The sequence below is a fragment of the Pseudorasbora parva genome, chromosome 11 (assembly GCF_024679245.1).
Source record: "Pseudorasbora parva isolate DD20220531a chromosome 11, ASM2467924v1, whole genome shotgun sequence".
Lineage (NCBI taxonomy): Eukaryota > Metazoa > Chordata > Actinopteri > Cypriniformes > Gobionidae > Pseudorasbora > Pseudorasbora parva.
The window spans coordinates 11,176,862-11,190,031 of NC_090182.1; the positions used below are offsets into that span (position 1 = coordinate 11,176,862).

At 39.0% G+C, this 13,170-nt stretch overlaps 1 protein-coding gene across 3 annotated transcripts in view; it reads right to left on the reverse strand.

The window, feature by feature from the left end:
• The window catches only part of si:dkeyp-115e12.6 (centromere protein F), a 29,468-nt gene that overhangs the window by 11,051 nt on the left and 5,247 nt on the right, over positions 1 to 13,170 (reverse strand). For 2 of the 3 annotated variants that reach the window (XM_067457021.1, XM_067457020.1), the window contains exons 4-10: positions 12,266 to 12,369; positions 11,932 to 11,975; positions 11,579 to 11,843; positions 7,792 to 7,973; positions 6,689 to 6,814; positions 6,336 to 6,464; positions 2,200 to 2,322 (exon numbers count right to left, since the gene is read on the reverse strand). In XM_067457021.1, coding sequence (XP_067313122.1) covers positions 2,200 to 2,322; positions 6,336 to 6,464; positions 6,689 to 6,814; positions 7,792 to 7,973; positions 11,579 to 11,843; positions 11,932 to 11,975; positions 12,266 to 12,369 — 973 coding nt within the window. The remainder of the gene's footprint in view (positions 1 to 2,199; positions 2,323 to 6,335; positions 6,465 to 6,688; positions 6,815 to 7,791; positions 7,974 to 11,578; positions 11,844 to 11,931; positions 11,976 to 12,265; positions 12,370 to 13,170) is intronic. The other variant, XM_067457023.1, reaches the window with a different exon arrangement.

Here is a 13,170-nt window from a genome sequence, read left to right on the forward strand (position 1 = left end):
GTTGGTGGTTCGATCCCCGGTTCCACCTGACCAAGTGTCGAGGTGTCCATGAGCAAGACACCTAACCCCAGCTGCTCCCGATGAGCTGGATGGAGCCTTACATGGCTGACATCGCCGTCTGTGTATGAATGGGTGAATGTGAGGCAAAAATGTAAAGCGCTTTGGATAAAAGCGCTATATAAATGCAGTCCATTTACCAGTCCATGTCGAGAGTTAACTCATGACAATCATGTGATTAATCGCGATTAAATATTTTAATCGATTGACTTTAAGTAAACTGTTTTCAATTTAAAGTGATCGTTCCAGTGGACAAATATCATTGATTTATTTAAGAAACATTTGCAAAAATATCACCATACAACAACATAATACGCATTTTTTGTAACTCCACGCGCAGCACCGCATCCGAAAGATGAACGAGTTCTCGGCGAATCTAGCCGAGCATGATGTCTCATCACACCGGCCCCCAGTTTGCACATTAGGTGCTTATATTTACTGAACGAGCCTCCAAAACCAGAATAAGCCATTTTAAATAAAGATCCATGTTTAATCAAATAAATAAATAAATCACGACACTAAAGGTTAGTGAATTTAGAGAATATTTAAAAGATCGTTATTTTAGTGCATATTTTGTTCTCATGTCACAAGTAATAATATCAAGCAAAGGTTTACTGAGTTTTACACGATTCTTTAATAATGTGGTTTTTGGTGAAATGTTCTAAAATAAATATCATCACCTGAGTACATTAGCCCACTTCTTCTCTATGCTTTTTCCTGTTGTTTCAAAGAATAGCACAACGGCAAGCACATCAAGTACAAACGCCTCGTCCGTTTGGGGAGGAGCGCACGCAGTCAGCGGAGACAGGTGAAAGTATTAACAAAGCGTGAGACGCGGTGCTGCGCGGAGCTGAGCTTCGAGGCTTGTGCGCGACCACCTTAAGACATAAAGACAAGAGGCTAATATTAGGTGCGTCTTAATCAGCTCCCTAGTTCATTAGTCAGGGCACTGATCAGAACATACCGGTAAGTCAATGGACTGACTCCCTGATCAGTGCCCTGACTTGTGAACTAGGGAGCTGATTAAGACGCGCGCATTGTTAAGATCGATATTTGTAGCCTGCCTCACACGGCATTTTCAGAAATCGCATCGTGGCATGTGGCATCAGGATGGTTTCACTCCATCGTGACGTCGGTCAGCCGTCATGGCTCAATCCTATTGAACATTACGATGAACTTGAATGCACATTAAATTAACGGTATTTAGGAGATTATCCACACCTTTTCCCCCGGCCTTTATTTGAGACCGGCCTTTATTTGTTCGTGCTGACCACGCCCCCGGCCACTATCAGAGGCCCAGCGTTTAATTGACTACAGACACTGTGACAGGTAATTCAGATTGGCTGATTTCTGACCTATGTGCACCTAAATACTGATAAATATCCCTAGAAGTTAACCAAAGCCTAGTCTCAGCCTCAGACATCACACCCACAGACAGTTGGCTGAACGTCTGATGCATATAGAACACTTTTCTCAAAACACTTCAGAAAGTATCAAAGTTGTCATCTGATTGGTTGAATTCTACAGGATGTCCGAGAGACGAGCGTGTCGCGTTTTTTAACAGTCCACTTGAAAACATGCCGTGACGAACTTCCTTGCCAAACTCCCTCGTGGAAGGAAAACGTTGTTGTGTTTACCACAGTGATAACCAGCTTAACAGGATCCACTAAACGCTGGATTTTCAAAATTATGTGAAGTCTGCGGCTCCACTGTTGCAGTTAATTTGCACATTGTTCTTAAATGAACAATTTATAGATGCACATCAGTCTGTTATTGCAGGGACATCGACTTTACATTTTCACGCCCCTAAATATAACGCAGAACAACTAACAAAGACTAACCAAATCCAAAAGTCTCCTTTTAATGACCTCCGCAGAAAGAAAAATGGTTAATATAAGAGACTATTTGATAAGAAACAATAAAAACAGAGATACTGTGCAAACATCACTATTTAAAAAAAACAACTTTTGTAACCTTATACTGTATTTACTGTCACTTTTGATCAATTTAATGCATTCCTGCTAAATAAAAAGAAGGATGTCTTTAAAAATATAAATAAATTATTGCAGACTCCAAAATTTTGAACACTAGGGCACTCAGTTCGAGTCTCTCAGGTCAGTGTGATTTTGCATGTTGTTGTACCATGAGTTTGGCCTCAGTCTGTGTCTCTTTCTTTTGACTGTCTCTCAGGTCATTCTCTGTGTTCTTCAATTTTCCTCTCACATCTTCTAGATCCCTCTCCAAACTCTGCTTCTGCAAACACACCTGAGAGAAAGACAGTCAGCAGAAAGATTAGACTGCATGCCAAGAGAAAGAGTGCGCCATTTGTGTGGCAGATTGAGTCATGTCACTCATTTTCATGCAGGATGCCACACAAACCCATGTTATAGGAACTGTGACAAACAAGATGAGATTTATTCATGGAATGTAAATGCAAAACATTATTTTCACACATCTTGAAGTTAGACCAGATGATGTACAAACCATGCAATTTTTTTTAAGACCAAAGTTTACTGAAATGAATCTAAAGGCTTATTCATGTGAATTAGACATTCATGCAAACCACATATCTAATATTTTGTGCTCACTATCCAGATTTAAAAACATGTAAAATATATTAAAGGGAAGGGAAATAAGTAAAGTAGCAGTCAAAACAGCACATTCCATCAAAGTCATTTGAATCAGTTTTGTGTCCCATCAGCATAGACACCATTATTGATCTCTGTATTGACATGTGTGTATGACATGTCTCAACACACGGTATCTTATCAGCACTAGAAGAATGTCAATAAAACAGGGCTCAGACAAGACTTTTTTTTTTCAGTTGCTAAATGCATGAATTACTATGACACCAATCAGTGAACAATATGTCTATGGGTGGTATTTTACAACCAACATACACACCAAACTTAGTCATCCTCTCCATATCTCCTTGTACCAATGTCTCTGGAGAATACAAGACATTTCTGAAAAAACATGCTATGAGTTTCAAACAGACAATCACACTGAGATTACAACACTGACCTTCGCTCTAGTGTCCTCTGATGAGGAAAAACAGAAAGAGAAAAAAAAAGGAATAGAATTGTGTGAGAAAACACAAGCAGTGGGAGCATGAGAGAGAGAGCGAGAGAGCGAGAGCGAGAGAGCGAGAGCGAGAGCGAGAGCGAGAGCGAGAGCGAGAGAGAGAGAGAGAGAGAGAGAGAGAGAGAGAGAGAGAGAGAGAGAGAGAGAGAGAGAGAGAGAGAGAGAGAGAGAGAGAGAGAGAGGTGACATTAGTGCATTGACCAACCGACAACCGTTCTGGAGAGCTCCCATGAGACAAAGGCAGAAAAAATAAAGAGAGACGAGGAAGTGGACAGAGAGCAGAAGCTACAGTTTATTCTGGAGTAGATAAACTAAAATCAGGCTAGCCTTCTGGAAACAAGCAGTTTCTGCAAATTACAAGCAAGAAGTATCTGGCTGCACTGAAGCTATTTAAGGAAAAAATAGAAGTGAGCAGTGACAAGTGGTGCACGTCTAAACACTAGACAAGACATTACTGCATTGCTCTATCCCCCAGTTTCACAGACAAGGCTTAGTTCACCCGAAAATTAAAATTATGTAATTAATTCTGTCGTTTGGAACGACATGAGGTTAAGGAATTAATGACAGCATTTTCCTTTTCAGGTGACCCATCCCTTTAAAGGGTTAGTTCACCCTAAAATTAAAATGATGTCATTAATGACTCACCCCAATGTCGTTCCACATCCGTAAGACCTCCGTTCATCTTTGGAACACAGTTTAGGATATTTTATATTTAGTCCGAGAGCTTTCTGTCCATTGAAAATGTATGTATGGGATACTGTCCATGTCCAGAAAGGTAATAAAAACATCATCAAAGTAGTCCGTGTGACATGCTTTCAATCCGTGTTCACAGTGTTCTGCAGTGACGCTTCTGACATGTTATTAGCTCTTAGATCTTTGTCCATGTATTTCCGGTTCTAATAAATATGGCTGAGCAAAAAAAATGAAAGTCTTCCTCTGTGTCGAAAGCATGTTTGCGAAGGTTGTTTTGTTTGTTTTGTGCGTCTTTCCCTCAGACGATAAATGAAGTTCGGGCGCACCAGATAACACGTCAATCACCGTCACGGCGGAGTCGTGAAAATTAGCCTACTCACCCTCAAGTTATCCTATGCGTATATGACATTCTTCTTTCAGAAGAATAAAAGTTGAGTTATATATATATATATATAAAAAAAAGTCCAGGCTAATCAAAGCTTTATAAATAGCATTGTTGCTCTGTTTTTGAAGTCCATAAAAATGTTATGCTCGTCAGACGTCGCAATAGGCCAGAACGTTAATATAAAAAAACTGAGATTTTGTCTTATACACATGCAACGATTTGCTTCATGCTTTTGCTAACCCGCCTGAGCCGTGTGGAGAACATTATTGGACAGACAGATGCATTTTTTATGGACTTAAAAAACAGAGCAACAATCCCTGCCATTATAAAGCTTGATTAGCCAGGACGTTTTTAATATAACTCAACTTTTATTAGTTTGAAAGAAGAATGTAATATACAGTGCCTTGCGAAAGTATTCGGCCCCCTTGAACTTTGCGACCTTTTGCGACATTTCAGGCTTCAAACATAAAGATATAAAACTGTAATTTTTTGTGAAGAATCAACAACAAGGGGGACACAATCATGAAGTGGAATGAAATTTATTGGATATTTCAAACTGAAAAATTGGGCGTGCAAAATTATTCAGCCCCTTTACTTTCAGTGCAGCAAACTCTCTCCAGAAGTTCAGTGAGGATCTCTGAATGATCCAATGTTGAGCTAAATGACTAATGATGATGAATAGAATCCAGCTGTGTGTAATCAAGTCTCCGTATAAATGCACCTGCACTGTGATAGTCTCAGAGGTCCGTTTAAAGCGCAGAGCATCATGAAGAACAAGGAACACACCAGGCAGGTCAGAGATACTGTTGTGGAGAAGTTTAAAGTCGGATTTGGATACAAAAAGATTTCCCAAGCTTTTAACATCCCAAGGAGCACTGTGCAAGCGATAATATTGAAATGGAAGGAATATCAGACCACTGCAAATCTACCAAGACTTGGCCATCCCTCTAAACTTTCAGCTCATACAAGGAGAAGACTGATCAGAGATGCAGCCAAGAGGCCCATGATCACTCTGGATGAACTGCAGAGATCTACAGCTGAGGTGGGAGACTCTGTCCATAGGACAACAATCAGTTGTATACTGCACAAATCTGGCCTTTCTGGAAGAGTGGCAAGAAGAAAGCCATGTCTTAAAGATATCCATAAAAAGTCTCGTTTAAAGTTTGCCACAAGCCACCTGGGAGACACACCAAACATGCGGAAGAAGGTGCTCTGGTCAGATGAAACCAAAATTGAACTTTTTGGCAACAATGCAAAAGGTTATGTTTGGGTTAAAAGCAACACAGCTCATCACCCTGAACACACCATCCCCACTGTCAAACATGGTGGTGGGAGCATCATGGTTTGGGCCTGCTTTTCTTTAGAAGGGACAGGGAAGATGGTTAAAATTGATGGGAAGATGGATGGAGCAAAATACAGGACCATTCTGCAAGAAAACCTGACGGAGTCTGCAAAAGACCTGAGACTGGGACGGAGATTTGTCTTCCAACAAGACAATGATCCAAAACAAAGCAAAATCTACAATGGAATGGTTCCAAAATAAACATATCCAGGTGTTAGGATGGCCAAGTCAAAGTCCAGACCTGAATCCAATCGAGAATCTGTGGAAAGAACTGAAAACTGCTGTTCACAAACGCTCTCCATCCAACCTCACTGAGCTGTTCTGCAAGGAGGAATGGGCAAAAATTTCAGTCTCTCGATGTGCAAAACTGATAGTGACATACCCCAAGTGACTTACAGCTCTAATCGCAGCAAAAGGTGGCGCTACAAAGTATTAACTTAAGGGGGCCGAATAATTTTGCACGCCCAATTTTTCAGTTTTTGATTTGTTAAAAAAGTTTGAAATATCCAATAAATTTAGTTCCACTTCATGATTGTGTCCCACTTGTTGTTGATTCTTCACAAAAAATTACATCTTTTACGTTTTATATCTATGTTTGAAGCCTAAAATGTGGCAAAAGATCACAAAGTTCAAGGGGGGCGAATACTTTCGCAAGGCACTGTACATCTAGGATGACTTGAGGGTGAGTAAATCATGGGCTAATTTTCATTTTTGGGTGAACTATCCCTTTAATAGGGCCGCTACATTCAGTTAGTCCCTCTTCAGCCCAGGTACCTTGTCATGCTGCGCCTGCAGTGTGTGGTGAAGTGTTCTGGCCTGCTGGATCTCCTGGTTGAGTCTGTTGCTCTCCTGCTGATTTTGTCTCTCCAGAGCCTGTCTCTCTCTCTGCAGCTCCAACAGCTCCTAAAAACACAAAATCACAATCATCTCTTAGTTACTGTACTGATGTTAAGGAGGAGTTTTCTGTTAAGCTGCTTTGAAATAACACACTTTGTGAAGAGTGCAATAAAAATTAAACAAAATCAATCCCAAGACTGCAACATCACAACTCCAAGCTAAAATACAATTGCATTGGAGCTGTAGATTTGGCAGCAGGGAAGAGCAGGAACGTCCATGTGCGGTCTCACCCTCTGATGTTCTCTCTCCAAGTCTTTCCTGCGCTGTTCTGCATTGCAGCGGCTGGTTTCAGCATTCTGCCTTTGACACTTCAGCTCCTCCTGAAGTTGCTTGATTTTCTGCTCAGCAGTCTGGACCTACACACACACACACACACACACACACACACACACACACACACACACACACACACACACACACACACACACACACACACACACACACACACACACACACACACACACACACACACACACAGGTATAAAATAACTACATATTCTAAACATTCAAAGCACACAATGCAGACACTTATTTTTAAGAAAATGAAAACATAATATTTTCATAAAATGCCTGAAAAATCTACTATCTGATTATATAGTAAGGTTCAATTCAAAAAGTTAATACATTTGGCATCATAAACCAACAATTAATATTTTACAAAACTGAAAATCAAAATCAAAATTTGATGAAATCAAAATCAATCTTATTTAATTTGTTAATTCATCCGTGCAAGTTACACAGTACAAAATACACAGACAAAAATTGTTTGCCGTGGTAATCTTTAATCAAAATCTGAAAAGTTACTTCCGGTCCTTCTCAGATGATGTCAGTTTGACAGCTTGCGGTTTAAAATGCGTAACCACTCCCCTCCAAACGTTCATCTGCTATGAGCGTGAGATGTAGAGGAGGAGCATTGAGGTCAAACCCTGCCCTCTGTTTGAAATTCCACTTTACTACGAAATACGTCACAGCACTGAAGAAAACTCACTTGCTACTTCCGGTTCACTGGGACTTTAAATTTTAAATGAACACATACACTACTGTTCAAAAGTTTGGGGTCAGTAAGATTTTTTTTCCAGCAAATATGCATTATTATCAAAAGTGACAGTAAAGTCATTTACAATGTTACAAATAATTTGTATTTTAAATAAATGTTTTTTAAACTTTCTAGTCATAAGAGTCCTGAATTTCAACATTTATTAATAATAAGTGTTTCTTCAGCAAATAAGGATTTTTGAAAGACACTCAAGACTGGAGTGATGTTGCTGAAAATTCAGCTTTTGATTTTTCACAGTGAGTGTGTACTGGTTTAAACAGTTGTGTGTGCGTTTACCCGGTCAGTCTCCTGTGTGATGCGGGTCTGTGCGCGGGTCAGCTGGTCTTGGGTGCGTGTCAGACTCTGTTCTTTGGTGCTGATCTCTCTGCTAGCCTCAGCCAGGCGAGACTCCACGTCCTTCAAGCGCTCAGACTCCAGCTGTGCCTCACGCTGTAGATCTGATACACGCACACGCAGCCCTGAGAGAGACAGACATCAAATTATTTATCACTCTGACCTTCTGACGGATGTTTCTGGCTCTAAAAGTAAGATGTGCCATTCACTGATGTTCATAAAGCAAAGCTTCCTTTCCAATCCACCAAATCATTTATGGAAACTAAACTATGCATACACAACATAGATAACATATACCTGCATCCATCCATGCCATTTCACCTAAAAATTAAGGGAACATTTATTTTAAAATGTTTTGTTTAAAAGTATACTTGACATGCTTAAAATTACTTGAAATTAAACATTTTGTACATTTAAGAAATCTGCATTTATGACCATTTAGCACTTATTTCCCTTATTACTTAATATGCTTATAACTTGGAATGAAAAGTATTCTTATAAAAATATTCAGAAAAGTGGTTTTGCTTTATTGTCTTCATGTACAAGATCATTCATCTTATTTTTCCTTTGGATTTTGGTCATACCACTATACTAACAAAAACAGCCTGTTTAATTCTAAAGGTCGGAGAGAGGTAGGAATTAATGCAATTACTTAAATTAAAAATAACTTTTGATGCAGCAAAAAAAGGACTAACTTGGAAAAATGAAATGCTACCAAAGTGTTGGATACAGCCCCTGTAAAACCCCTCTGAACCACCTGCCACTGTAACCGTTTATTAAAGCCTCTAAAGGAAACTTTACATTCTAGAAAATGTTGCATTTATGATCCAGAAGTCATTGGAAGGAAAGCATTTTCTGTGAAGAATCAGTGATACTGTGGTGTAGAGCTGTCAGAGTCAGCTGTCTGTGGAGCCGACGAACCCTGATGACCTCACTGATGACTCATCAACACAAAGAAACGAAACAATGGAGAACATTCATACCTCTCTCTCTCTCTCTCTCTCTCTCTTATTAAACCACCGCACATCTCACTACAAATGCATCTCATTCTGGCAAGACCAGCATGTGTCTGTGTCCAATTCACATCACTCATTTTATCCATAGTGCACTGTGTCAATGGCAACAATCCTCAAGGCTCTGCAAATTGCATATTGGCATTGACAAATATAAGCGCATATGCTAACTCAGGGTTTCTCAACTTTTTTTCTCAACTAATGAACCATATTGTAAAGTTTTACCATTATTTCATGAAAACACATTTTTTTCAATAATTATGCAGGCTATGAGGCCAAAACTGAATGGCAAGGTGGTGCTGAATGGCAAGAGAAACTATGTTGCACGATCTGCGAGTTCTGGATATTCGTGTCTGGTTTGAATCCAGAAGGAATTCAGGTCTCGAGCTAACAGGCCGTGGCTGCGTACAGTGTAAGTCTGGCATCTCGAGCGCACTGTCGTTACCAACCAACGGGGTAAAACGCTTACGTAAAGAGAGTAGGACCTTGTCCAATAAGAGCCGTTTGCAGCAATGATACATTATTGTGATAGGACAGTTTAGAATCAGCGTTAGAAAGTTACGGCAATAATGATTCAACATACGAAATTCTATAATAGGAGAACTCATAGGAAGTCTCACGACCCCCTATAAAATGATCCAAGACAAATACTAACACACTTTATGTACTCTTAAGAAACATGCCATCTGTTTGGATTTAATAATAATTTCCGTCATGGTAATGTCTTTTTCCAGTATTGGCATTGAGAACTGATAACACACATTAGTTTGTGTTTCTCAACCATTGGGTCGTAAGTCATATTATAAGAGGTCGTGAGACTTCCTATGAATTCTCCTAGTTTTGCGTGCCGCATTCGCACAGGATAAGCAAAGCCTGTGATTTTACTCGAATTTACTGACTTCTCCCGGATATGATGTCAAGACTTTGTTATATAGCTGTATGAAATTATAAATAGGCATCGATATCGTTTTGATTATTTTACAGTAGCCTAATATATAAACATAATTTCGTTCAGTCAGCGAACAGACGCCATGAACTGAGCTCAGACCAGCGGCAGTAGTCAGATTTCATTTATCACGAGTGAGAGGTTGACAATATACAGCGGAAGATTCAGTTTCAAAACTAAATGTAAAAGCGCCCATTTAAACAAGCTTGTCATTGGACTGTACTGTTCTGTTCTGTTTTTCATTAAGAACAGTATTGGTGTCAATATTAAACACACCATTCAATCAGATTAATCCCAAATTGATACTCATTCTAAAGTGAAAGTATAATTTATTATGAATGCAAACTTTATTCTTCGTGAAAGATAAAGATAGAAATGCTCACAGGAAGAAAAAAAGCTTGCAAAAATGATATACGATCCGCCTAATCCTGGCCAAATCACAGAGATGTCGATTCACACGGGACTACTATCGTCACAGGACCTCGGTGTTCAGCGAAATATGGTAGGTAATTTGCGGGGGAATTTTTACTTTACAAATTACAGACATGGCCGAGTCGCACGGGATTAAGACCACAGACATTCTCTGCATTATTATTATTACAAATCACCAGAGGTCCCTAGATAATACTAGTCCCATGCGAATGGGGCTAAAGAAACTAAATACTTTTTTTCAGCAAGGATGCATTAAATTGGTCAAAATTGGGAGTAAAGACATTTGCAATGTTAAAAAATATTTATATTTTAAATAAATGCTGTTCTTTTGAAGCTGACACTGTTTCGACAAAAACACTAAGCAGCTCAATTCATTGCAATTGGTGATAATGTTTCTTAAGCAGTAAAACACAACATTAGAATGATTTCTGAAGGATCATGTGACACTGATGACTGGAGTAATGATGCTGAACTTTCAGCGTGGTCAGGACAGGAACAAGTTACATTTTTAAATATATTCAAATGGAAAACAGTTACTTTTAATTTTAAATGTTTTACTGTACTTGTGATCAAATAAAATGCAGCATTGGTGAACATAAAATATTTTTATGTAAAATTTTGACCAACTCTACACTAACAGTAGTGTATGTGCTCATATTATACATTGGCAAAAACACAATTTGCCACCGTTACTGGCAAAAATGAAAACTACAGAATGATAAATTTAAATAAAAGGGTTCTGTGATGGGTTAAGTTTTGGGTGTGGAATAGCTTTAGAAACCTGACAATAGCATTCAGTATTAATCAGACTGCTTATGTAAATAGACCTGACATTTTATGACCAAACATGATACTCATCACTCAGTTTATGGGCAAACACAGCTGCACTAAATAAATAAAACTATACTTAATTTCCTTAAACTACCTTAATTTTATATAAACACATTCTCAGGGCAAATGCAGGTATGCATCCAATTTATTTCCAGCACAGTTTGAACCTAAGACTGCTGTTTAAAAAAAAACTCCACCCTCTATAACATGTAAATACTACACAAATCTGTTCATGCCACTGACAAGGTCAATCAACTTACTCTCACTGGCTGCCATGCCAACACACCATAAACAGTGACTTCGGACTGCTTTCATTTATTACAGAGCAGACAGGCAAATGTCCTGGATTCAAACCACCCAGGAAAGAGAGATCTTACTCTTTTAGTTTTTAAGCAAGTAAAGAGCAGTAAAGACTGGGGGTTGGTTTTACTCCAGGACGCCTGAAAATGTAAATTGAGGTTTTCAGTGCAAAACTTCTGAAAGCCCAATGGCGTGTGGAGAAGCTCACCATCTATCTCGTTCCTCAAGGCCTCCTCCATCCCAGAGTCGTTGTTTTTGATTATGACGTCACTGGAAGAAACCGAGGAAGCTGGTCGTCCTTTGGGAGTGGACCACAAATCACCACGTTCCCATGGAAACACAGAGGAGGGGGTGGACGCTTCTGATTGGCGAACGTTGCGCCGAAGGGGTGGGGATTTATGTGGTTGCTGTGGAAACGGGGAAGAAGCCCCGCCCACTGAGGGCTTGGGGACATCTCCAAACTGCAGCTGCTGCTACAATGGACAGAGCACAAACAAATGAGTCAGGAAGTATATTCATAAATTATTTCTTGTTAAGAGGTTGTTTGTGCATCTGACTTACTCTGGCATGCTGTGTTTTGCCTTCACTCTCTGCTCTGAAACCACCTGCAGAGTTAAATGACAGCAAAAGAACGATGATAAATAGGTCGTTCTAGATGCATCCCACATGGACATAAGCATACAATACACACAGAGCCTGAGTACAAAGTCAAAATGTAATCACACATTTTACTACGCAATCAGTCCTTAGGGACCTTCAAAAAAAGAAAACACTCTTTCGCCTACTTTATGAGGGGATATATTTTTGTAATCTTTAAAGGGACACTGTGAATAGACAGTGAATAAAAAAAGAAGGGCCACAGAAAAACAAAAGGGCAGAGCGTGAGGGATGGTACCTCTGTTGTCCCAGGGGGAGCTTGGGCTCCAACAAGGTGTGGAAAACAACACTGATTCCCCAGTGACATTTCCCTTCTGCAGCTTTTCCAGCTCCGCCTCAAGCCTACATGCAGTGAAAGAAAAAGAGAAGGCATTTGTTATAGGTCAATATAGGCAACTGAGAAATGGGACAAACACATTTAAAACAAAAAACAGACTTAAATTCTTTTTGGTGCTTCTAGTTGTCCAGAAATCACTTCTCCAGGTTTAACGTTAATACACACCCTTATGGCTGACTATCAGTTACCTCAAGATATCATTATACACAACCTTAGTCAGGTTGGACACCGTATCGAATTTAACGCAGATGAATATGAGGCTTTGAGTGATAGATTTACAGTCTTTACAATGGCACACACTGTATAAATGGTCCTAGACCACATCCTTTTCACAGCTTGCCATTTTTAAAACAGTTTTATGGAGTTTTTGTTAACTGAAAGTTTTTGTTTTTTTTAACAACTGGTATGTTATTAAACAACAGTAAAGCACATTGAATGCTCTGTATTTGTATTGTTCAGACGCACACGCACACATACACAGTATCTGTTCAGAGTTTGAATTAGATTTTTTTTTGTAATTTTTATTCTTTTTTATTTTATTTTTATATTTAGCTTTCATCTCACTTTTAGCAAAAAGGGTAATTTTAAAAGTTTTACCTTTTTTTTCCAGCTTCATTTCAAAGATATATTTTTTTTAATAGTTTTAGTTAACATAGGACATAATTTGGATATGAATTTGATTATGTTTTTAACGGCTTAAAAACAAAATAAGGTTTAAACAACAAATGAATTTAAATATCTCTTTAGAAAATGGCAACCAGTAACTTAATATTAATAATAATAGAGGAAATCTTTTAGGGACATTC